Here is a 26604-nt window from a genome sequence, read left to right as displayed (position 1 = left end):
TCACTTTCTTAAAGATGGATTTAGTGTCGCTCTTCGCTGGTACAAGGATGGCTGTAGAAAGTCCCTTTCCTCTTTGTCATACGACAAACATTTAAACTCAAATTTAAATATGATGGAGCTGTACTGACAATGCAAGATTCATCTATAATCATCTGCTCCATAGAAGCAGTCCACTCAATTATGTTATGGTTTGAATGTGAGTGTCCCCCCAAAAGTTCATGTATGAGACAATGCAAGAAAGTTCAGAGGAGAAATGACTGGGTTAGGAGAGTCTTCACCCAATCAGTGGATTTATGCTCTGATTGAATTAACTGAGTGATAACTAAAGTTGGGTAGAGTATGGCTGGAAAAGGTGGGTCCCTGGGGGCATGCCTTTGGGGTATATATTTTGTATCTGGCAAATAGAGTCTTTCTCTGTTTTCTAATCATCATGTGAGTCAGTTCCCTCTTCCACACTCTTCCACCATGATGTTCTGCCTCACCTTGAGCCCCGAGGAATGGAGCTGGATGTCTATGGACCAAGACCTCTGAAACTCTGAGCCACCAAATAACCTTTTCCTCCTCTAAAATTGTTCTTGTCAGTTCTTTCAGTCATAGCAGTGAAAAAGTTGACTGCAAAAAACTGACAAGTTTGATTCTTACAGGACTTGCCCTTTCTAAGAACAATAGTGAGTGGCAGACAATGAATATGTGGAATCTGAAAAATTAACTTTCTTTGCTTATTCAGTTAGTAATCAAAACTAAGTTTAAAAGCTATTATTACAAATTACAATAATGAGGTAGTAAATATAATACATTTCCATACTGATTCTTAAAAATTCTCCACAAGAATAAATACATCAGAAGACAAAAGGCTCTAGCAAGATTCATCTTGTAAGTGAAACAGGAGTCCACTAAGACTTTTCATCTTCTAGGAAAAAATAATACTGATAATTTTCTTGAGCTGTCAACCTATCAGCTATACTACAAAGTTGTTAGTTCTTAGTGTTCCCTTTATATTTTTGGTTATTTCAGAACTGCAAATATTTGAGAGTTGTACTAATAGCATATTAGAAAGTGAAATGAAGACCATTTAGAGACATATTAAAGCTTCAAGCTATTTTCTGTTAATCAAAAGAATATATATTACGAAAACTGCAAGGCTGTGTTCTCTGGTAATCAGGTTACTTTAAAATTCTTAATATGGTAACAACCATATGATTGTGCCCTAAGAGTATAATAAAATAAAAGTATTGTGTCCATCTACAACTGAAAATATTTTTTAAAAAAGAGTCTACTAAAATGAATAGTTCTTAAAAAAAAAGACAATTATTTAATATTTGAAGAAAAACAATAATAGCTAGATTTTTTTTAAAACTTACAACCCCAAATCCATTTTTACTCACTTTATTAATGATATAATGATTCATTCACCATGATCTTAAGAAGATAATATCACTATTTTTCAACGTTTCCACATGTAATTTAGTAAGACCCCAAAAAAAGAGGGTGGAACACTTCCTGCTCAGTCAACTTGATTAATCAACTTGAAGATGGATGAACACTCACCTAAATTCAACCACAATCTTCATCTGGGGAAGACCAGAGAAAAGCTCACTTTTTAGTCCGTATTTTGAGCCATCTTCAATTACTTGTTGTAATACTTCCTGAAATATAAAAGAAGTGGGATTTAACAATAGAACAAAATTGTAGTGTTCTTAATTACTTTGTTACTAAGAATTAAATGTTGCTAATTTGTTTATTCTAATTGATGGAGCTGAGAATTTTATAGCATTATCAGCAGCACCACTTCCAGCATGAACCTCCCCACTGGTAATGCTAGTCACAGCAGTCTTCACAGGAGTTAATACTGATGGGGCTGTATGCTCACAAATCACATCTATTCATCCTTATAGCAGCCAATGATTTAGATAAAAATGAGGAAACTGAGGCTTAGTGAGGTTAAGTAACTGCAGAAGTCCCAATTCAGCAAATAGTAACAACATATCAGAAGCAGCATCTAGTGTTTATTAAGTGCTAAGGACTACGCTATGTATGGGTTAATTATTTAATTCATATATATAATTATTTATTAATTCATTTAATTCTTATAATTGTCTCAGAGATAAGTACTGTTTTTAGAAATGAGGGAAGAAAAATACAGAGAGGTTAAGTAACTTTCCCAAGGTACTGCTGTTAAGTCATGTAGCAAAAACTTTCCCCACTCTCCTGTGAATGTGTTAACTGCTGCACGCAAGGTGTTGTGACACTCTTGTGACACTAAAGATCACCAATAATGGTTGGAAACAAATAAAAGAACATGTAGTTAAATGCCTATGGGTTACACAGTGTAAAACAAGGAAATCCTGCAGAAACTCCCAAAACATTTTAGGTTAATTTTTAGCTACTAATATATAACTGATGTATAGTTCACAAACTTATACTTTCTTTTCTGCTGATGGTGATGATGTATCTTTCAAAAAGTAGGATGTCAGCTGGATGTGGTGGCTCATGCCTATAATCCCAGCAACTAGGGAGGGTGAGGCAGGAGGATTGCAAATTCAAAGCCAGCCACACTCAGCAATTCAGTGAGACCATAAGCAAATTAGTGAGACCCTGTCTCAAAAGAGCTGAGGATGTGGCTCAGTGGTTAAATGTCCGTGGGTTTAATCCCTGGTACCTCAAAATAACAACAAACACCCACAAAAAGTAGGATGTGAAATTACTATTGATAAGCTTTTATTTACTTATGTTAGTTTTGGTTCATCAACTGCATTTTGAGTCCTAAAAATGTAGTTCACGATGTGAAGAATTTGTTATTAAAGAACTGGTTAAGATGGGTCACAGGATGGAACAGGCAGAGAAGGAAGCAGCAGGAAGTAAAACAACACATACAACCAACACTTGAGGTACAACCACCGCAGGCTGCAACTTACAGCTTAGTGGTAGAGCACTTACCTCGCATGAGGCCCTGGGTTTGATTCCCAGTACTACAAAAACCACCACCAAAAACCCACAAGACAACACATCCACAGAGTGCTAGTTGGTTCAAGACTAGGAGCTTTTATACTATCTTTTTAGTCTCATAATCTTGAAAATGGACAACATGTCTCATTTAATGCAAAACTAGGGTTCAGAAATAGTATTTATTTATACAATGACACAGAAAAAATAAAACTCTTTACACTTAGTAGGAAACAGAGAAAGGATTAATATATGGATGTTAAATTGAGTACTGCCTGTCATATACTAGGGGCCCAATAAACATTAATACTCCAAGAACATGTGGACAAGAACACTGCAAGTGGAGAGGTAAACATTAGTGAGAAGGAGTCCATATTCAGATTATTCTAAGTTATTCATATCTTTTTCACTTCCCATCCCTTTGTAATGAATGGTAGACTCCACAAAAGATAATAACAATGTTAGAATTCTTTTTAATAATACCTTTTAAAAAGTTCACTGACTTTCCTAGCACAACATAAGCAATTTTAATAAAAGATTCACTCACTATTCTCAGAATCAGTATTCTCAACATAAAACTCAAACACTTAAACTTTATTTAATATCTACTTTAATTAATACCTCATTCTTATAAAATAAAAGAAGTCAACATTTAAGATAAGGTTAAAGCTAAAGGCCCTTTTGATCATCTGACCTCATCCTGGTCCCCGCTTCTTTCCCTGAAGTATGCACTATTTCAACATCATTTTAGTTTGTGACTACTCCCTTCTTGCAACCATTCTCCTTCCTTAACTGAAGATTCCTCTGCCCTCCAACTTTTGCATCTCTGCTTCCTTTGTTGGCTCCTCTTCTACAGTCTACCCTTTACCCTGTCCTCATAGTCTTGCTTCGAGCTTTTCATTTTGCATATATACATGACTTAAACCACTTCTCTAAGACTTCAAGTACTACATCCCTTAACAATCCCTCTTGTGCTACAGATTGATATGTATCCAACTCAGGACTGGACATGTCTCTTAGGTACTTTGGAATGTCCTTGCTCTTCCTTCTACATTTTCCATTTCCATAAACTTAAACTTCCAACAATTGGAAGGTGGAAGCTTGGTATCAAAATAACAGCTCTTGGGGCTAGGGATATAGCTCAGTTGGTAAAGTGCTTGTCTCACATGCAGAAGGCCTTGGGTTCAATCCTCAGTTCCAACAAAAACAAAACAAAACAAAACAACAATGACGAAAAAATAGCTCTTCACAATGTTACTCTGTAAGCCAAAAGTATTAATTCATTGTTGGTCCTAGGAAGTTTAATTTGTTCTTTCTTGATGTGATCTGAAAAAACCATTAGACAAGCAACTGCCTCTGTTTAAAATAACGGAACCAAATGTACAGAAAATTAAGCTTTGGGCAAACAAGAAGTATCATTAAAATTACAATAATAGCAATAAAACTATCATATCCTCAAGTTGTAAAGAAAGGAAAATTTCCACGTGAGAACTAGTAGCTAGATTTCAAAGCCCTAATTCTTAGTCCTTCAATGTTAATGTCATTATTAACTGAGGAAGACTTGGAAATATTCTCAATAAGAGAGCTAGTAGATATCCTTAGACCAGAGAAAATTCTGTAATATATTTGTAATAGAGCATAAAAATTATGGTTGTTGAATTGTTAAATTATTATATAAATATATACTTGACCTTGAAATACAAAAAGCATATCTTTTACCTAAGCCATTTTTAAAGGCAAAACTCCATATACAACAGCACATTTTTCCTATCTTAGAGAAAAGGAAGAAAATACTGTTGTCCAACAAGTGGTCTAAATTATGAAGGCATATTTTGGCAAGCTGCACTTCAATTTCCATAAAAACAGAAAATAAATGCAAGAGTCATTTAAACATGGTAAATCATACTTCATGGTTCGCCAAGTAGACATAAAATATCAGAGTGCAGCAGGTTATAGACACCTTTTAACAAGTTCAAAATAAATGTCCTTGTCTGATTCTGGCTAATTAATTTACCTCAAAAAGTGAAAAAAGGAGTTTAAAACTCTCAATGATCTAGAGACAAGCACAAAACACCAACTCTCCTTTAGAAGAATTCTAGGTCTGATGGGCAAATGCTGGTAAACTAGAACACCTATAATAAATTCAATTACTAGACATTTTGTTTTTTCACAGTCCTTTTTAATTCAAGCCTTCAACATTTACTAAGTCTGTCCAATCTAATACCGGGCTATATTTCTTTTCAAAAATAATAGGCCAAAGTCTGAATTATGATAAATTTTAAAATTGAATCAAAATGAAATTTACTTAAAGGTCTCAAACCACTACCTATGTAGGTTTACCTGTTCTTCTGTGCGATTTCTCCAAGCCATCCTGATTCCTCCATTTCTGAATTTTCTTATGTTACTATATTAACTGCCTTTTTGGGGGAGTTGGTTTTTACTGCTTTATTAAAAGAAAAAGCTGTCTCATGACTTCTTCTGTATCCATCTTATGTTTCTAACAGACTACAGACTACCAGAGAGCAGAAACTAGCATCCATTACTTAGATGCAATACAAAACTGATTCATTCAATTCAACAAATATTTATCTAGCATCTACTACGTGCCAGACACTGTGCTAAAAAACTGGAGATCAAATAGTGAAAAAAATAGATGCTATTAACCCTAAGGGGGATATAGTTTAAAGGGCAAGTGGTATTAACCAAATAAGAGGAATGTAAAATACCAATTATGGTAGGTTCTATAAAGGAGAGATACATAGCGCTATATGAGAACATAAATGAAAAGATCAAAAATCTACTGCCAACAAAATTTCAAGATTTGATAGGTAAGTAGCTGTTAAACTGGGGTGCACTCCATGCAAAGGGATAAGTATGTACAAAGATTGTGTGTCAAAAGGAGGTACAATGAGTTTCAGAGCAGGAGGAAGATCAGTGCAATTAAAGAGAATGAAAAGCACAATGGCTGGACAACAACTCATTCTTACCTTTGTTAGTAGTTCTCTGTTTATTTTGAAATTTATAGTTCTTGGACCAGTGCTGATTTCACTCACCACTGTATCACATTTAAGCTGGAAAGATAATAAATCATGTAAAATAGACATACAGTTCTAATATTACAAACTAGCTTACAAAGTCACTTCTTCTCACAGTCATTACAGGTGGACCTAGGCCTTAGCCAATCTTCAGTTCCATCATTTTATTTAAGTAAATACATTTTCAATTTTTCCTAATTAGAATGTTATTTTGTATCCACAGTCTCCTCTCTCACCTTTCTCTTTCCTTCACCTAAAATTCTCCATCTATCATGCAATAAACACTTAACCTCATTCAAGAGCCACAGAACATGACATTGGGTCAGGTCCTAACTAAAGCTCTTGCAACAACACAGCATGTAAATAAGTTAGTTTGTCTTACAAGAAATGGGAAGAAAGGGATTAAACATCCTAATTAGATTAATTTTATTTCTGGTGTACTTCCTAGTAAAAATCTTAGGTGATTTTTCTTATCAAAAACATATCAAGCAGTGTGGAGATTCCTTAGAAAACTTGGAATGGAACCACCATTTGACCTAGCTATCCCACTCCTTGGCCTATACCCAAAGGACTTAAAATCAGCATACTACAGAGATAAGCCACATCAATGTTCATAGCTGCTCAATTCACAATAGCCAGATTGTGGAACCAACCTAGATGCTCTTCAATTGATGAATGGATAAAGAAACTGTGGTATATATATATGTATATATATATGTGTGTGTGTGTGTATATATATATATATATATATACACACACACACACACAATGGAATATTACTTAGCCATAAAGAATGATAAAATTATGGCATTTGCAGGCAAATGGATGAAATTGGAGAATATCATGCTAAATGAGATAAGCCAATCTCAAAAAACCAAAGGACGAATGATCTCGCTGATAAGTGGATGATGACGCATAATGGGGGGTGGGAGGGGTTAGTGTTAGGGTTAGAGTTAGAGTTAGGGAGGGGGGCAAGAATGGAGGAAGGAAGGACTGTATAGAGGGAAAAGAGGGGTGGGAGGGGTGAGGGGAAGGGAAAAAATAACAGAATGAATCAAACAACATTACCCTATGTAAATTTATGATTACACAAATGGTATGCCTTTACTCCATGTACAGAGAAACAACATGTATCCCATTTGTTTACAATAAAAAAAAGAGAAAAAAACATATCTACTCAGTTACCAAAGTTCCTTTATCATACTCATTCCTTATACATCTTTTTCCTTGAAAGTGACCTTCATTGTTCTGATTCTTCAGAGATCCCATACATCTCCTGTCTCAAACAATAACCCTATTAACAATAACAACAAAAACTGTCTCATATTTGCTTTTGCTGAGGGTATTACATTAACAATTGAGATTCGGTCATTCTTTATGATCTTTTAAAACCAAACCCACCAGGAAACTTAGAAATACTGAAGTTTTATTAAATTATCTAACCACTTCTTCCCTATAATCATGATTCCATTTCCATTTAATCATTTCTTCTCATATTTTAATGTTCTCAGAAACTCATTTTAAAAATTGCAATCCATGGCTCTAATTTATCAAGCTTGTTTTCCAAAATTCAAAAGTCCACCTAGCTTCAATCTGTAAATTTAATTAACACTTCAGTCCTACTCTAAAGTACTTAATCAAAAAACTGAACAAAATGTCAGCTCAAGAGGAATGCTTTACAAATAACTTGAAAAATCATTGTAACTTTATAGTAGTACATGGTTAAGATGAATTTAAATTATATTTTTCAAGATGCTTTGAACAAAGAAATGCTATAACATTCATTATTACAGATGAGATAGCCTGCAGAACACTCTTTTTTCCTTTAAAATGCTAAATTTATTATAATGTTAAATAGAGATAATAGTGGTAAAATACCTTCTCTGCCAGTTTCTTGGCTTGAACTTGAATATCTGGTTTTAAAGGGTCATTCCTATTTTCCAGTAAAGAATCCACAGATAGCTGAAAGTCAGCTACTTCTCTAAAGACAGATATTGAAATGAGAAAAAGCTGTTGTTACCTTAGAAGCATTACAAGTTTAACAAAGGTTAATCACTGTGTATTCATCATATCAACATGATTTTATCAGAAAAAGGCATTATGTTTTCAAAATTAAAGGCAAGGAGATTAGAAATCACCTTATATTTGTTTAAAACTTCTTTTGTTTATCATGTAATAAGATTCTTCCTCTTCTGTTACCTAATTACAGCTTTATGATATCTCTGTGAAATACATGGAGGTGTCTGGCAAATTAAATGTTTCCTATCAAATCCTAATGCAACTAAGCAGATGCAGACAAAAGTTTAGGTCTTCTGACCTCTTCCTACAATGCTTCCTACACTACTCCAAATGCTTACTTCTAATTCTAGCTCCTCCACTGACTTCCAAATGACAAAAATAAAAATATTTTTAAATGTTGTAATTTGAGTTTCAACATGAAGCAAAAATTATTTCGCATATTCAGCAGTTCATTAGAGAGACAGACATTGCCATTTGTCCTTTTCATTGGGTTGATGATGAAACAATACAAAAACAAACAACACCACCAATTAGTGAAAATCATCATTTGCTTGATGAGAACAGTTCTATCTAAGGAAAGAAAGTAGGGAATGGAATCAAAGAAGTACATATCAGTGACTTGAACAGTATTTGCAATATTTTATTACTAAAAATCAAGAGGTATCCTTCTCCTTTCCTGAAAAAATAAATAAATAAATAAAAAAGAAAGATGAAATAAATATGGAAAAAAACAATTCAGAAGGTGACCATATGAGTGTTCATTATTCTCTACAAATTTTTCTGTAGATTTGAAATGTACAAAAGCTTAAGGTCTACAAATGTTTTTTGATAACATACATCTGTGTAATTACTCACACTAACATCTTCTGATGTTTAATAAGAGAATAGAGAATAGGACTTCATGGGTGGAGTAAGTAGGTTGTCCATTCTGTGTCTAGCCCAGGTGTCAATCACTTAAGAAGGGCACATTTTGGAGGGGCAAAAGGAACTTCCTTATCCCTCATGATTTCTGGGGAATACCTAAAAATTCCTGTGCAACTTTTGGTTAACATCAGATTCTAAAAGTCTGCAATAACCATTAAGAATTTTCCTGCGCCTTGCTGGGTATAGTTGCACACACCTGAAACACCAGTGGCTCAGAAGACTAAGGCAAAAGGGTCCCATGTTCAAGACTAGCCTCAGCAACTCAGTAAGACCTTTTTAAAAAATTAAAAAGGCTGGGGATGTGGCTCAGAAGTTAAGCACCCCTGGTTCAAACCCCAATATCAAGAAAAAATAAAAAAAGAATTTTGCTGGGGCCTAATCCATTATCCAGCAATTTAGTGTGGCTCACACTTACCAACCCAATTCATCCACTGACATCTGAGCTGTAACCACAGACCCAAGTTCATCTACCAGTGTCTGTTTGATATTGGATAAATTGCTTAATCTCTCTGTACCTCAGTAAAATGGTGATGACAATGGAACCCACTTCACAGTGCAACTGAAAAATCAAGTCTTGGTTATGAATTATATTAATCTTAGTTCTTACGTTAAATAAAAATGTTAAATAGTATCAGCACTGACCTCTGGGAAAGTCTTTTTCTACTTTATAGTATGTGATAATTCAGTTTTCTAAAAATTAATTGTGGAAATTCTTTTAAGGTTTGAATGTATTTATTCTTACCAAAGAACTGATAGTTCAGTTGAGTACTTGTGCCAATCACGGGAATAACATAAAAAGCAGAATAACAAATGCAGAGATATCGACAAATCAAAGAAAATAATGTAAAATAAAAAGTAATAAGAGCCCTGATAACAATATTAATTGAAATACTGATCTGAATACATCAAAAATTAAATTACTGTTTGTTGACATATACCTTGGATGTTTTAGAGAAGATTTACTATGACCACAAGCCTACAGCAAACTTTTAAACATCCAGGAAACACCAAGTCACATGATTTTTTAAAGATAGTTCAAAATTATGAAGAGTAACAGGCATCTGTAATTTTATTCTAGAAAGGTATAACACACTAATAATTTAATTTAAAAAACTGTATAATCTCCATGGAATCACAAATATTTCTAATTAGTTCAGTGGCAGAAGAACAAAAACATCATCTTTTTAGTTTGTTAACAATGATTAACACCAACTTATTAAACTAAGAATATCTGAAACATAAATTCTGAAATTTTGTGAAGGGGTAGCTGCTAGTACAAAGGTAGAAAAGAGGAGGAAATTCTTCAGGGAGGTGAGGGAGATCAACCAGTCTTCATTTACTTCCCCGCTGCCCCTATTGAGAGCTTTTAACCATATACCCAAAAGCAACTTTTGCTTTGTCTATCTGAAGAGGTAATTCTTGCAGATGAATAATGTATAAAAATTTCAAAACTGAAAAAATGTAAATGTCCATCAATAGTGCAGAATATTACAAAAAAAAAAAAAAAAAGAATGATGCCAAGGGAAAAGAGTTTAAAAATCTTATATATTTTGGTAGCTATTTGTTTTTAAAGTTGAAAAACATTCAAAGAGAAAGAAATGAAAAATACACTAACTTGCTAAAATCAGTTACCTACTATAGTAAGATTATGGGACTTTTTTTTTTCTTATTCTTCTGTATTTTCCTTAAAGAGATTGTTTTGCTTATGTGAGAGAAAAATAAGCTGGAAAAAAGAAAAAAAAAAAAAACTTGAAAAAAACTTGACATCTAGGATCACCAAATCAGTAGATTTAAAAATAAATTAACAAGGCAAGAACGGGCAGGTGATAGATGAAGCAAAACTGATTCTATACAGATGATAGTAGGTGATGGGTACACAAATGTCATGAAATTAATCCCTCTTTTCTTTCTTTTGGGTGGGTGGGGTACAGGGGATTGAACTCAGGGGTACTCAACCACTGAGCCACATCCCCAGCCATATTTTGTATTTTATTTAGAGACAGGGTCTCACTAAGTTGCTTAGCACCTCACTGTTACTGAGGCTGGCTTTGAACTCATGATTCTCATCTCTTGTCTCAGCCTCTCCGAGCCGCTGGGACTACAGGCACCACCACGCCTGGTTCTTACTTTCATTTTTTAAGAATTAAAACCAGTTAAGTTTAAAAAGCAATAGCTACTTGCCCACTAATTCTGAGGGTTGTTGTGTTGGTTAATGTGAAAGCCACAGGCTTTGAGTGCTACTAGCTTATAACAAAGCTGTTAATTGTAATAAAATCAATGTTATATAGGAATTTCACCATAGCTGAAAATATATGAAGTAGCAAACCTGAGCAAATTGGTTCATTTTACATTATACAAACTACAGTAGCAAAACTAACACTTCTTAATTCTGCTGGCACTGAATAGCATTCTAATATAGTCAGAAATAATTAACAGGCTTGGTTTTAACTGTAAGGGATACTGGGTTTATTACAGCAAAAAGTAAAGGATCCTTTTGTTTTAACTTAATATGTAGAATTTTAGACGTGTAGCGCAGAAAATTTTTGATGTGGTTTTCAATATTTCTTTTTTATAAATCAAAATCTTAGTACTTTGGATTGTTAAAGCAGAGGCAAGTAAGGGAAATCCTATTCAAAAGATGGGCCAAACAGTTCAGTTTATTACAGATCTTTAGAAAAAAAAAACATTAAAATTGAGACATTTTCCTTATTATGCAGAATGTCACTTATTTCATGAAATCTGTAAGTAACTGATTTGAAAAGCTACATAAATTTACATGTAATTATGAGAGCCCTTTGGTCCCAGATTGCCTCTGTTCTTGGAATTCAACATAAAGGAAGTTGCAGCTGGCCATTTTATAGATGTTCTCTTTTACTACAAGGTCATATGTAGCCTCTCTCTTCCCTTTTCATTTATTTCTTTGTCCTATCCTGAGAATAAGAATATTCATCTTATGCTAAAAGTACTGACAAAATTAAGGAAATGAAATTCAAGGACATATTGCTACCACCAGTAATTACATGGTTACATCTTTCCAAACCTTGGGGCTCAATGCCTACTATGTGGTATATATGTCCTTATTAACTGACAATAGAGTGGTCCCTTGGTACCTGTGGTTCCAGACACCCTGTATATAAAACAATTCAAATCCCTTATATGAAATGGTGCAATGTTTGGATATAACCTACACACATCCTCTATATACTTTAAATTACCTCTAGACTGCTCATATACCTGATACAATGTAAGTTTTATGTAACTAGTTGTTATACTGTAAGGTTTAGGGCATAATGACCAAAAAAAAAATTACAAATGCAGTTTCTTTTCTTTGAATACTTTTGTCTCATGGATTATGAGACCTGAAGAGGACCCTGTGGATTACAGGAAACTCAGGAAGATTCTATTTCGTCCAAGTATTACATTTTTCTACCCAAAGGGTAAACAAGTATCAGGATGACAAAACACAGAAGATAGGTATTTCCCTGCATCCAGGAAAGCTACTGTGGGTTGTATGCTGTCATAATTAATAGTTCTCTATATCATTAGGGATCTTCAAAAGGAAACTCAAATAACAAATGCAATACAACCAACCTAGTAGATTAAATATGGTACAACAGTATTCAAACAGATGGTTGAAAAATCAAGGGTTCAAAAACACTGATATTTTAACCACACTTTTAGTTCTTTTATATACTCTAAAATAATTAAAGTTGAACCTCATTCCCAAAGACTGACCTAACTATCACTACAAGCATAAGCAAGCATAAAAATAATTAACACAAAATATTACCTGTCACATCAGAGTATCTAATATACAGATTTTAATTTTATTAAGTTGATTACAATAAGTTGAATATAATGAATCACATCTTGTAATTCACTTAAGACTAATCTATAAATTGAAGAGTAACAATTTTTTTCATTCAACAAATTTGAGAACATTATAGATTGCTATAAACATATTATACTTAACTCTTTTCTGGAAATTGGAACTGCAGATATTGATTTGATCAAGTTTTCTGGTGGAAGATCCAACACTCTGGAAAGCTAAGTCAAAAAAAACAAAATAAGGCAAGACTATAGAATAGTTGTTCCATATTCATTATACTGCTACTTAAAAAAAAAAAAAAGAGTAAACAACTGACACACTTACCAACATACATGGACATTATGCTAAGTAAAAGAAGCCAGACTTAAGATTATATGGTTTATAATTCCATTTACTTGACATTCTGGAAAACTCAAAACTATAAAGTTGTAGAATGGATTTGTTTTCTCCAAGAATTGACAGTGAAGGGAGGGTTTGACCATAAAGTAGCAAACAAAACTGCTTACCTATTAGGATGAATTTTGTCTTTATAAACTTTGTCTTAACTTAAAAATAAATTTAAAACAAAGTTCAGGAAAAAGTATAGATGAACCAATGAGGATCCAGAGTATTTTTTGTTTTCATTCAAAATATTATTTGAGGCTGGGGATATAGCTCAGTTGGTAGAGTGCTTGCCTCACAAGCACAAGGCCCTGGGTTCAATCCCCAGCACAACAACAACAACAAAAAAAAAAATTGTTGAGTGGCTACTATAGGCCAGGCACTGTTCTAGCTGTTGGGGATACAGCAGTGAACAAAACAAAGATCTTGTGGCACTTACAAATCAACAAGTAAACACTAGGGAAAAATTTGATCCCCAGGATCAAAGGTTTATTCATCAGAATAGTAGGAGTGCCAAAAGAAAAAGAAAGGGAAAAAAGGATAGGTGCCTCTGTATTTATAAAAGTTTTTGTGATTATAATACATAGCCAAAGTTGTGAACTAGTAAACTAATTGGTTACTTAACGTACAGTGGGAGAGACTTTCCCATGTGTTGAATAATTCTGATGTTATAGGCAGGTCTTACCAGCCAATTTTTCATTGCAACAATCCCATGATTTTCATACTATTATAGCCATCATTTCATGAATGATGAAGCTGAGGTATAGAACATTAATGTAACTTGCCTAAGCGGAAAAGCTGGGATGTTAGTTAACACAGGATATCTAAAACCAGAACCTACACTCAACCCCAACTCAACCCCTATGCCCTATGTTATATACACACACACACACACACACACACACACACACACACACACACATACACATACACAATATGTATATTATGGAGTGCGGTGACTGAGGTTAGGGGTCCCTGATTGCTTCATGACTGTGGCATGCTTGCTGCCTGGGAATGTCTCCGTGCAAGGGTATGGGATGCACAGTTGCTATGGTGATACTCTATCTGAAGAGGCTCTGTGCAAGAAGCTTATCAGTCTTGACCTTGATCTCAGGCACCTAGCTCCCAGGGAGAGAGGAATTCTGAGCATGACAAGACAACTACTATGTTTCACCAGTGCTGCCACTTCGGAGCCTGCCACCTCATTGGTAACTTAGACAAGGGGTTTCCTGAATGCTGCAGGAAGCTCCACCAGGCACTGTAACAGAAATAGCTACAAAAATATTTCTAGCCCTCTAACTTTCCAGTACACAAAGAACAATGCCTCTATAGTCCTTTACTTCTTGATTATGAGATCCTATAGAAATAAACTTGCTAGGCCAACTTTTCAGTCACTGTTTCTACATCACAAGCAATGTTCCACCTGATCCCAGCCATTTATCTTAATGTCTACGTGTGTGTTTTTCTTAATCTCCCATCATCCCTTGCTGGTTTCTCTGGTTCACCTACACAGATCTTGGCAGTATATATACACTTTGGGTGAGAAATGCATAAAAATAAAATAGTAAAATAGCAGCACAGCTGTAACAAGTTTATAACTGCCATGGTCTTTCTTCTCTAACTCCTTGATGATGATGCAGCATCTGCCGCTTCAGATGAACCATGGCTACAGAGTTGGGAGAAGGAAAGGAGTGATGAAGAAAAGAGGAAAAGATGTTAAGAAGTGCTTAAAAAGAAAACTTCAGAGGTGCCTGTAACTATTCAGAAAAAAATTAAACCATTGTCTCCTGATGAGTTCTTTAAAACAGGAAGCATTTGTTGAATTTCACAAATATATTTTAAAAATGATAAAATCTTCTTTCCTGGAGTTATCATTTATCTTTAAGATGATTTGTACATTTCTGCTTTGGTTTACTATGTATTGATTTTTAAAACTTAAATCTCTAGATGAAATTTTTATTTTTAAATTTCTAGTCTTTTGGAAATTACTTTATCCTATAAAGAGTTAATTTCTTAGGATATATTCTCAAAAGTGGATAAATATTTCTAAAGCCAACATTTCTTATTTGTAGAATAGAGGTTATAAGCTCATGTTGATACTACAAAAATTTCCTGCCAATGATAAGTCAGTAATAAAGGCTCTAATAGAATTTTTTAGGAAAAAAAAAAAAAAAAGGTGCAAATCCAATTCCACATTCATTAGCTATGAGGTCATAGGATAGTAATTTTATATAAATATGCTTTACTTTTCATAACTGAAATATGGAAATAAGTTTATTAAATAATAAACTAGGGCTGTTATGAAGATTAAGAAAAATACTTCAGGAAATAAGCACACAATAAATATTACTTCCTTCTTAAAAGGTTTTAGTTTAGTTAGTTGGAGGAAAAATGGTGAATCAGAGGAACCCATAATATCACAGCAGCAACCCAAGAATGAATTAAAACAGCAGTTCTGCAGTAACAAACTGTGGCAGAAAGACTGTGGGAAAACACTGGTGGACAACTCAGTGAGCTAGCAACTAGGTTATAATAAAAAATATCAGCTTCTAGAACAGAAAGACAATAAAAGGAATAGGAGGTGGCAGTGTCAGGTGTGCTGTGGTTCAGTAGGGAAAGGGAAACACCTGTCAGAGCCCAAAGACATTCTTCCACTGAGTTTAAGAAAAACCGATGCTGCTGTCCAACAAATTTGCAATATGAGTAGAAAACAAGGTCACAAATGGCAAGCTAAGCTCTCCAGAAAAAAGTGTTAAAGTAGGGAAGCAGTGACAAAAAAGACTATTCTGGACTTCCTGAGTGGCAGACTAGGAATCTTTACAGTTTACCTTTGTTTTTTCATATTTCATTATTTCTTTTCATTTTGTTTTGGTCTTGGTATAATTGTTTTTTGAATACCCAACACCAAACAGTCATATAAACTCCACTTTTCAGTGGCTCAGTGGGTGCCCAGGCCATGATTCAGTACGGGCATGTAAGTTAGACTATACTGCATACTGGGGAGAAATTCAGGGTGGTTATTTAGTCAGCAGAGCAGGTAAGAATGAAGGGTGAATCTCAGATAGGGAATCAAAATCACAAAAATGAAAAGTCTCTATTTAAAAAGAAACCTCAACAAGAAGAAAACTAAATCTCTCTGAATAATAGTTATTCTTAGTTTCTCTCCATATTTTGGGTTTGGGCAGAATTCTATATAATTTGATATATGTTGCCAATTAACTGGATTATCTTTTAATACTGTTTTCCTTTTCCATTTCCATTCCCTTACTCTCTCCTTCATCCTTTTTACTCTCCCCATTTTAACTTGTCTCCCTTCCCTCTCTCACCCTTTCTTTCTTATTTCTACTTTATGTTGTATACCTCCTTCCAATTCATTTTACTACACTATAATTAGTGTCTAACCTTTTCAGCCTATTCCATATTATTTCTCAACCACATTTCACTTTGATTAATAGAAGTGTAGAGACTATGAGTAATATCATATACCATATATGCTGATATTCTGTTTGCTCTTAAATTACCACTTCTACTGGCAGCCATTTGCCTGCCTCTTCCTGGCCCATTGCCTGCCTTTCACCTACCCATTACCCACGGCCCAAGGCCCACCTGCCGATTGTCCACCAGTAGCCAGCAGACCAACTGCAGACTGCCATTGGATCACCAGCTGCCTACTGTTGCCTAGAAGTCCACTGTCACAGTACCTGCAGGTTTGGTTACATGTGGCTGCCGCCATTTTGAGTCAACAGCCAAGACCAGTAGGACCCCCGGTGGGACTGATCACTCCCTACCTCCAGGTCCCCCAGACCAACTGACTGTGCTCCACTGCCAGGACCTACAGACCAACTTGATTGTGCCCTGACTCCAGGACCCCTCAACCAGACCAACCACTCTCCACCTCCAGGACCCCGGAAAACCACGTCTACACCCCGAGCTTCAGCTCCCCATTTGCCAACACATTTGGAAGTCGGAGTAGTCGTCTTGGATTATCCTGGAACTAACAAAAGTGCTATACAGATTCAATGCAATTCCAATTAAAATCTCAATGACGTACCTCACAGAAGTAGAGCAAGCAATCATGAAATTCATCTGGAAGAATAAGAAACCCAGAATAGCTAAAGCAATCCTTAGCAGGAAGAATGAAACAGGGGGTATCACAATACCAGAACTTCAACTATACTACAAAGCAATAGTAACAAAAACGGCATGGTATTGGCACCAAAATAGACAGGTAGATCAATGGTACAGAATAGAGGACACAGACACAAACCCAAATAAATACAATTTCCTCATACTAGACAAAGGTGCCAAAAATATGCAATGGAGAAAAGATAGCCTCTTCAACAGATGGTGCTGGGAAAACTGGAAATCCATATGCAACAGAATGAAACTAAACCCCTATCTCTCACCCTGCACAAAACTCAACTCACAATGGATCAAGGACCTTGAAATCAGACCAGAGACCCTGCATCTTATAGAAGAAAAAGTAGGTCCAAACCTTCAACTTGTTGGCTTAGGATCAGACTTCCTTAACAGGACTCCCATAGCACAAGAAATAAAAGCAAGAATCAATAACTGGGATAGAATCAAACTAAATAGCTTTCTCTCAGCAAAGGAAACTATCAGCAATGCAAAGACAGAGCCTACAGAGTGGGAGAATATCTTTGCCACTCATACTTCAGATAAAGCACTAATTTCCAGAATATATAAAGAACTCGAAAAACTCCACACGAAGAATATGAATAACCCAATCAACAAATGGGCTAAGGAAATGAACAGAGACTTCACAGAAGAAGATGTACAAGCAATCAACAGATATATGAAAAAATGTTCAACATCTTTAGTAATAAGAGAAATGCAAATCAAAACTACACTGATTCCATCTCACTCCAATTAGAATGGCAATTATCAAGAATACAAGCAACAATAGGTGTTGGAGAGGATGTGGGGAAAAAGGTACACTCATACATTGCTGGTGGGGCTGCAAATTAGTGCAGCCACTCTGAAAAGCAGTGTGGAGATTCTTTAGAAAACTTGGAATGGACCTACCATTTGACCCAGCTATCCCACTCCTCAGCCTATACTCAAAGGACTTAAAATCAGCATACTACAGAGATACAGCCACATCAATGTTCATAGCGGCTCAATTCACAATAGTCAGACTATGGAACCAACCTAGATGCCCTTCAATTGATGAATGGATAAAGAAACTGTGGTGTGTATATATATATATATATATACAATGGAATATTACTCAGCTATAAAGAATAATAAAATTATGGCATTTGCAGGCAAATGGATGAAATTGGAGAATATCATGTTAAGTGAGATAAGCCAATCTCAAAAATCCAAAAGAGGAATGATCTCACTGATAAGCGGATGATGACACTTAATGGGGGATGGGAGGGGGGCAAGAATGGAGAAAGGAGGGACTGTACTGTATAGAGGGAAAAGAGAGGTGGGAGGGGTGGGGGGGAAGGAAAAAATAATGAAATGAATCAAACACCATTACTCTATGTAAATATATGAATATGCAAATGGTATGCTGTTACTCCATGTACAAACTGAAACATGTATCCCATTTGTTTACAATAAAAATAAATTAAAAATAAATAAATAAATAAATAAATAAATAAATACAAAAAGAATATCAAACAGGGGGCCCAAACTTGAGGTGGGTAAATGAAGGTAAGGTCTAATCCAATTAATATCACCCAAAAGTTTTTGAATATCATTTAAAGTTCTAAGCTCGTCCACCTGAACGGTAATTTTTGCAGGTTTAACCATATTTTGATTTATGATAGATCCCAGGAAGTTTTTGGTGTCTGTGATTTGTACTTTATTAATGGCAATATGTAAGCCCCATCTTTCAAGTGACTTTAGTAAGCAATTATAACATTGTTCTAAGACAGGTTTTTCCTTATGAGCTAGCAAAATATCATCCATATATTGACAGATTATAAGTTGAGGGTTAATTTATTGATACACACCGGGGTGGATATTCATCTGATTACCTTGCCCTTCCTACGGTCCTTGGCCTGACAGCATGTTTAGATTCCATTGAGGATTGCCCACAACTGCTTTACGTCGGGCAGTATCAGGACATAACTCCTGGTTAGCCACCTTCCATTTTAATATGGCTGTGCTTTTGTTAGAATTGGAAGCTATACCCAATCCTCTTAAAGTCTGATCTGCCTGTTGAAGTGGCCAGGCTTTTGGCCATTCTATAATTTTGATACTTTTGTCAGCCCCAGTATGTAATAAGCCCTCAAAACTTTTGCCTTCTATCATTAACTTTGTCATAGGCCTATCTTTTAAACCCCATGTTAACATGACCATATTTTGGCCAGTAGAACCTAATCCTTTATTTCCCCTAATAATATTTTTTTATGGATCTTGATCATAGCAACTGGGTAAGACCAACAATTGTGCTATGCGATCACCCTGAGCTATTATTGCTACACCTCTTGGTGAAGAAGCAAGGATTTTTATTTCTCCTGTAAAATCAGGGTCTATAACTCCAGGGACAATATTTAATCCTTTTAAAGCAGAAGAACTCTTCCCCAGAACTAGTCCCACTGTTCCTTTAGGTAATGGGCCAACAACCGAAGTTGGCATTGGTTGTACTCCCATCTCTGGAGTTAATACTGCTCTGGCGGAGGCACAGAGGTCTGAACATCTACTTTCTCTTTCAGAAGCTTGACTTGATTGTTCTTTTTCTACAGTTTCTAATATCTTTTCCCCTTCTCTTAACTGTTTTTGAGATTTTGGTTTTTTGGAAGTCAGACAGAAACCAACTAATGTCACAACAACAACAAACAGAAACCAAACAAATAAAGGTAACACAAATAGCAATTTACACATATTTGTTATGGGACATCCTTTGCTGTTTCTTGGGACAGCCTTTCAATATATTCTCTCTCTAGGAGAATCTTCCGTTAATAATCCCTCTCTAGGGGACCCTTCCGTTAAAACCTTAAGGTAACTGTTTCCTCAAATAGGGAAACCTTCTTGTTAATTACGCTAGCAAAACTGTCTTTTATTTATCTGAGCGCTCACCAATTCCCAGTTCGATCCTCGTTTGATCACGGTCCGGGCCACCACTTACTGAAAACCGCCGCTTCTTTGCCCGGCTGCTCCAAGCAGCTCCACAGCCCGACCAGTGGGACGAAAGACATGTACACTTCAGAGGTTCATGAAGCAGCTTCCGCTTTATTCAAATATGTAAGCAGTCAATATGTAAGCAGTCTCATGCATAAGGAATTGTAACCAGATATGTCCATCCAATCCTGTTAAAAGGTCAAGCGATCACTTGCTCGAGCATACATGTAAAGAATATCTGTCCACACGCTAGGCGGCAGAACTGATTATCATACAGCCAATGGTAAACGCTTTCTGCCCTTCTCCAGGCATAATCAGGACGCCGTTTGCTCTCTGCCAGTCGCCATCTTTAGATGCACGTGGCGTAACCCTGGGCCCCAGGTTTCGCCCACCACAAATAGCCAAGGCAATTCTGAGCAATCGGAGTGATGCAGTGGTATCACAATACCTGATTTCTAATTATACAGAGCTATAGTGACAAAAACAGCAATAGTACTGGCATAAAATCAGACCCACAAATGTATGGAATAGATGACAGAGGTAAATCCTCTCAGATACAGTTATTTGATCTTTAACAAAAGTGCCGAAAACATACCCTGGAGACAAGACAGCCTTTTAAACAACTGGTGTTGGGAAAATTTGATATCCATGTTTAGAAGATTAAAACTAGATCCCTTTCTCTCATCCTGCACGAAACTCAACTCAAGTAGATCAACCATATAGGAATCAGAATTCAGAGTGTGAAGAGTCAAGAATAGGATAAAATCTTTGCCAGCCACTCTTCTGACAGAGGATTAATAATTGGAATATATAAAAAACAAAATTAATTGAACACACAAACACAAAGAAGAAAAATCCAATCATAAATAAGCAAATTAATAAAATGGACATTTCTCAAAAGACATATAAACAACGAACAAATACATGAAAAACATTCAACAACTATGGCAATCAGGGAAACACAAATCAAAACTACACTGAGATTTTGTTTCAGTCCAGTTACAAGGGCAGTCATCAAGAGTACCAATAATAAATGCTGGTGAGGATGTGCGGAAAAGAAACACATACATTGTTTGTGAGACTGTAAATTAATACAATTACTTTAAATCAGTATGGAGGTGCCTCAAAAAACAAAACAAAAACAAAAAAAAAACAAAAAAAAAAACCCCACCTAGGAATGGAACTGCCATGTGATGTAACTACAGCACTCTTCAGTATTCGTCCAAAAGAAAAGTCAGCATACTATAGGGATATGTGCATACTCACGTTTATAGCAACACGATTCACACCAAGTTATGGAACCAGCCTCGGTGTCAATAGATAAATGGATAAATAAAATGTGTATGTGTGTATACACAAAAATCCAAACGGAAAGACTCCTAGAATCAAGCAGTGATTCACATAATTGCTCATATCTTGCCCGATATCAAATTAAAAATATAAGGAACAAAGGAAAGAAGATAGTAAGTAAGTAGGTAGGTAGGTTGGTTCTCCAACAGCAAATACATAAAATAGAAACAGTCCAAAGTTTCAAAACAGTCCAAAACTTCAAAAGGGCCAGCTAGCCAAGGGAAGACGCAGCAATTTTGAAACAGAATGGAGCAATATTATTTGGCAAGCCACCTCTCTTTGGTCTCATGTATCAGAAGCCAGAGAAATGAAGAAATAATTTTCACTAATAACCTAAATCTGGAGAGAAACAAATCAAATGAATCCCATTCTTTTTTCCTCTTATGACTAGGAGATGCTGCCAAGCTATAGGAGAGAATGAGTAAAACAGGGAAGAAAACTGGCAGTTTCCAGAAAAAAGATTCTGGGGTAACACACTGAGGCCTTCCCAATTATGGGAGCAAACCTTGAGATGATGCTGCGTGAGCAGAAGAATCAGAAGAGGAACTTTTTTAGAACCATGGAAAAACATCAGGGCTAGATAGCAAAAAACTTAGCATTCACACTCAGAATTCAGGAATGATGTGTAGGTCACCATGACCTACTGGAGATAGGAGAGACAAAAGAAGAGTAGGAAATCGCAGAGTTTATATTTTTGCAACTGCAAAACTGAGGAGAGCAAAGAACAAATAAATCCACAGGGAATGAAGAAGTCGCCCACACAACAGACAGACAAGTATCTGGGCAAAGCTGTCAAGCATGAACAAGAGGAAAAAAATTAAGCACTATAAACAGGCTAACAAACTGAGGGAGAGAAAGAGAGGAAGAGGGATGGACAAACAGAAAGACAAAATGGGAAGAATGTGGCATACAAGAGATCAAAGAACTCTGTCTAGAAGAAAAATATAACCCAACAATTAAAAAGACATTCTTTACAAGTGCTTCAGAATTTGGAACTTACCAAGACTATGAATAAGGTAAATGAGAACTAAAAGACAGGATGAAAAAAGATTAAAATGTGAGGCTAAAAATTATCAAACTTTCACCATAAAACTAGCAACTAATAATCACAAAGAATATTTATAATCAAAAACAAAATTACACAGAACTAATATAATCAGAGAATACGTTTTAATGAACAGGAATTAAAGAAGTCAGAAAAATGAAAAAACAATTTGGAACACCACAATCTAACCTTAAGAAAATTGGTGTTCTAAATACAAAAAAGAAGAAAGGTCAAGCACAGAGGTACACGCCTGTAATCCCAGCAGCTTGGGAGGCTGAGGCAGGAGGATCTCGAGTTCCAAGCCAGTCTTAGCAAAAGTGCGGCGCTAAGCAACTCAGTGAGACTGTCTCTAAATAAAATACAAAATACAGCTGGGGATGTGGCTAAGTGGTTGAGTGTCCCTGAGTTCAATCCGCAATACCTATCCCTGCCCTCCCCCAAAAGGAAGAAAGACTGGCAAACAAGTGGACAGAAAGAGTAGGCAGGCAGATTAATGCTCCAGCAGCAAGTACCTAAGGACAGAGAGACAAAGGCCAAAGTCACAAGCTTTGAAAGTGATAGCCAAGAAAAAAAAAAAAAAAAAAGATTCTGATAGGCCACATGTGGTAGCACATGCCTGTAATTCTAGCTATGTGGGAGGCTGAAGCAGGATCGCAAGTTTGAGGCTAGTCTTAGCAACTTAAAAAGAGTGTCTCAAAAATAAAAAATATAAAAAGGGATGTGGTTCAATGGTTAACCACCCCTGGATTCAATCTCTAGTTAAAAAAAAAAAAAAAAAAAAAAAAAAAAGATTCCAAAGTTGAATAGAGCAACCTCATTTGGCAGGGTTTCCCACTTGAACTCAGAAGCACAGATGGAATTATAAAAACCCAAGAAGAACAAAACATATTCATATATATATATATGATATATATATATATCTGAATATATATATATATTTATGTATATATATATATCTCCTCCCCCCACATAAAAGTAGGGTCCGAGAAATGGACTTATGTGCAGGCAGGTTATTTGGGAGCTGTTTCCTGAAGGCAGAAAGGCTAGACTGAGAAGAGAGGGAAGAGAAAAAGTTAGGGTAAGATTGTGCCATTAAGGTCACTGCTATAGATAATTGGGGCTAAATTTCTATACACAACACTTACCAGGATTGCTATCCAAAATAATTCTGTCATACTGGAGGTAAGTCTATGCTAGGCCCAGCAAACCTCAGGCAGAATGAGGTACTATTAGCAGTTAAGTGAACGTGTAAGCACACATGGAATTCTTCACACAAATGGCAGCTGCAATCAGAGGTATGACCAAGGTGATGATGGGCAATGAGGCACAACATTCAATAAAAGGGAAGACTTCCCTGAAATAAAGAACCAAATCTAAATCTTGGTGCATTACTGCAATTACATACCATTTGGCAGTAAAATCAAAGTAGACTTGCTTGCATCACTACAGATGAATCTTTTAAAATTGACCCAAACAAAAAATTCAAGCTGCAGAAAGATTAGTTTGAGATCATTTATATAATAGTAGTAACTTGCAAAATAATACTATTTAGGGAAACATTCATACATAGTGAGTGCTATGCATAGGCCTAAAAACACAAATTTCAGGACAAACCTTACCTCTTATGGGAGGAAAGTGTGTGCATTTGCCTCTACAGTATCAGGAGAGAAAATTCAAAATCAGAGCTAAACAATCTGATATCATTCTTTTGTTGTTTTTCTAAAATTAAGATTTTGACATTATTTAAAAATCTATTTTAATGTTATTTCTTTTTTTTTTTGCGGTGCAGGGATTTAATGTTATTTCTAAACAATAATTTTCTAATGGCTAAGCCTCCCTTTGATACTTTTAGTATTATTTTGTCTGGGATCTTTTTAAAGAAAAGGAAAGAAAAGGCAGCACAAGTTCTGCTTGGAAAAACCTGCTTGCAAAGAATTCCAGTCAAGTAAGCCACATGCTGAGAAAAAGATTAGTGGTAAGCATCTTAGTCAATATAAAATGATAAAGAAACTAGTAGAAGAGACACAGTTAATAAACAGACACTATATATTATAAATTTTGAGCAAGAAAGTTACCCAATGCAATTAGAGAGGTAGAGGAAAGTTTTAACAACTGTGAGTGCTAATGGCCTCATCACCCATGGCAGGGGTTAATACTAAATTTGAATCAAGACCCTTTAAAAAAAACTCCAAATTATAATGTCTTTCACACTCCCTTCTCTGTAGAGACCTAATTTAGGAAATACATCTAAATTTTTAAAATTATGCTTTGGCTTCTTTTTCATTGGTTAAATTAAAGCAAAACTAAGTTTAATTGTTATTTAAAACAGCATTTCAATAACAAGTACATGAGAAATCTTAACATTATACTTTTTTTTTTTTTTTTTTTTGTGGTGCTGGGGATCGAACTCAGGGCCTTGTGCTTGCAAGGCAAGCACTCTACCAGCTGAGCTATTTCCCCAGCCCTTAACATTATGCTTTAATGTTAGACATTTTCTATTGTAAAACTTAAGAAACCCCCATTGAAGGGCTATGGAATATTCCTGTAAGATAGCACCCGAAGAAAAATGGAGAGAGGTGTGGCTCAGGAGAAGAACAGGAAACTAGCGAAGAATTAAATTCCCAGAAGATCCTTTCCTGATAACAGTGGGCCCTGGGGGAAAGGGAGGGATACTGAATGCTGGGCCTAAACCTTGACCTTTCCCCATGATAAATTAGTCCTACCTTATAAAACCAAAATCCCCTCTGTAACTGATGGCCATTTTCTCATCCAAAAAATGAGCCCAGAGGGTGCCATGAATGAATAAAGGCTTCTCTGAATCCACATCCTGTCCTCTTGTGCTTTACACTAATAATAATAACTCATTACAACATAGCCCAGTTTTTAAAAGGTATGTCCATCCAGTCTTCCTTCCTACCTTCCTTTTTTCTGGCTGTATATCTGTATAGAAATATTTCTAAAGAAAAAAAGTCAATGTTAGTGAGTTTGATTACTTATAGCTGGGATAGTTTGTTGTTTTGGCTTGAACTCATGGGCTAATGTGATCCTCATGCCTTGGCCTCCAGGGTATTTCTGACTAGAGGCAAGATCCTGGCTATAATTTTATTTTTAATTCTTTGCATTGTTTAATTGTGGTAGTCATCATTTTTGCAAAAAGGAGTAATTTTTTCCTCTAAGAAACTGCAACTAAAAAAGTACTTTTAAGAAATTCCTACTGAAAATTAAGCAGTATGTGTAGCTTTTGCTTAACTCACATGGGGCAACTGCAGTCATCTAGGATAATGGATGACAGATCCTACACACTGGGAAGTCTGAAGAGGGGTGATTCAAAACACTCCACCCTCACTGATTCTAATATAACATAATAATGGCTAATATCTACTGAATACACAAAAGGCTGAATACAATTCTAAGCACACTATATGCATAATTTAGTTGAATCCTTATGACAAGCTTATAAGTTAGCTAGATAATTTTCTACATTTCACAGATGAGACACAGAGAACTTATAAATCTATACAAGGATCTGGATATAAAATGGATCTTCCTTGGTCATATTCTTAATCACTACACCAGTCGTTATGACGCTGCTGCAGTTTGGAATGACCTGGGGAATCTTTAGAAAACACTAATGCCTTCCTCCCACATGTAAATATTCTGATTTAATAAGTTTGAGATGTGATCTGGGTAGAAGGTTTAAAAAGTTCCCCAGCTGATTCTGATGTGCAATAACTTATGGGAATCTCTGCACTATCCCTTTCTGCCTCTGAGTAAATGTTATCCAGCTTAGATGAATATTAGAATCACCTGATAATATGAAAACACCATCCCACCCCAGTCAATGGACTTGACTTGATAAAACCCATCAGCAGAGTCACAGAGGCCTGTATTCGCATTTGCTTGTCAGTAGTGTATACTCTTTATTAAATTATGGAGATTAAAGTTAATGAAGACAGCTTGAGGCTACTTAAAATATACCA

At 35.6% G+C, this 26604-nt stretch overlaps 1 protein-coding gene across 8 annotated transcripts in view; it reads right to left on the bottom strand.

The window, feature by feature from the left end:
* RARS2 (arginyl-tRNA synthetase 2, mitochondrial) overlaps window positions 1-26604 on the bottom strand; it is a gene marked incomplete at its 3' end in the record, with an annotated part of 92533 nt that overhangs the window by 62119 nt on the left and 3810 nt on the right. For 5 of the 8 annotated variants that reach the window (XR_013765017.1, XR_013765018.1, XM_079146975.1 and 2 more), the window contains exons 2-5: window positions 12895-12968; window positions 7857-7959; window positions 5931-6014; window positions 1549-1646 (exon numbers count right to left, since the gene is read on the bottom strand). Coding sequence is in view for 6 of the 8 variants with exons in the window: in XM_079146975.1 (XP_079003101.1) it covers window positions 1549-1646; window positions 5931-6014; window positions 7857-7959; window positions 12895-12968 (359 nt within the window). Of the gene's footprint in view, window positions 1-1548; window positions 1647-5930; window positions 6015-7163; window positions 7273-7856; window positions 7960-12894; window positions 12969-26604 lie in introns of all 8 variants that reach the window. The other 3 variants (XM_079146972.1, XM_079146974.1, XM_079146973.1) reach the window with 3 other exon arrangements.

This window comes from Sciurus vulgaris, assembly GCF_902686455.1.
Source record: "Sciurus vulgaris genome assembly, chromosome: 7".
Lineage (NCBI taxonomy): Eukaryota > Metazoa > Chordata > Mammalia > Rodentia > Sciuridae > Sciurus > Sciurus vulgaris.
This window is presented reverse-complemented; position numbering and strand designations above follow the sequence as displayed.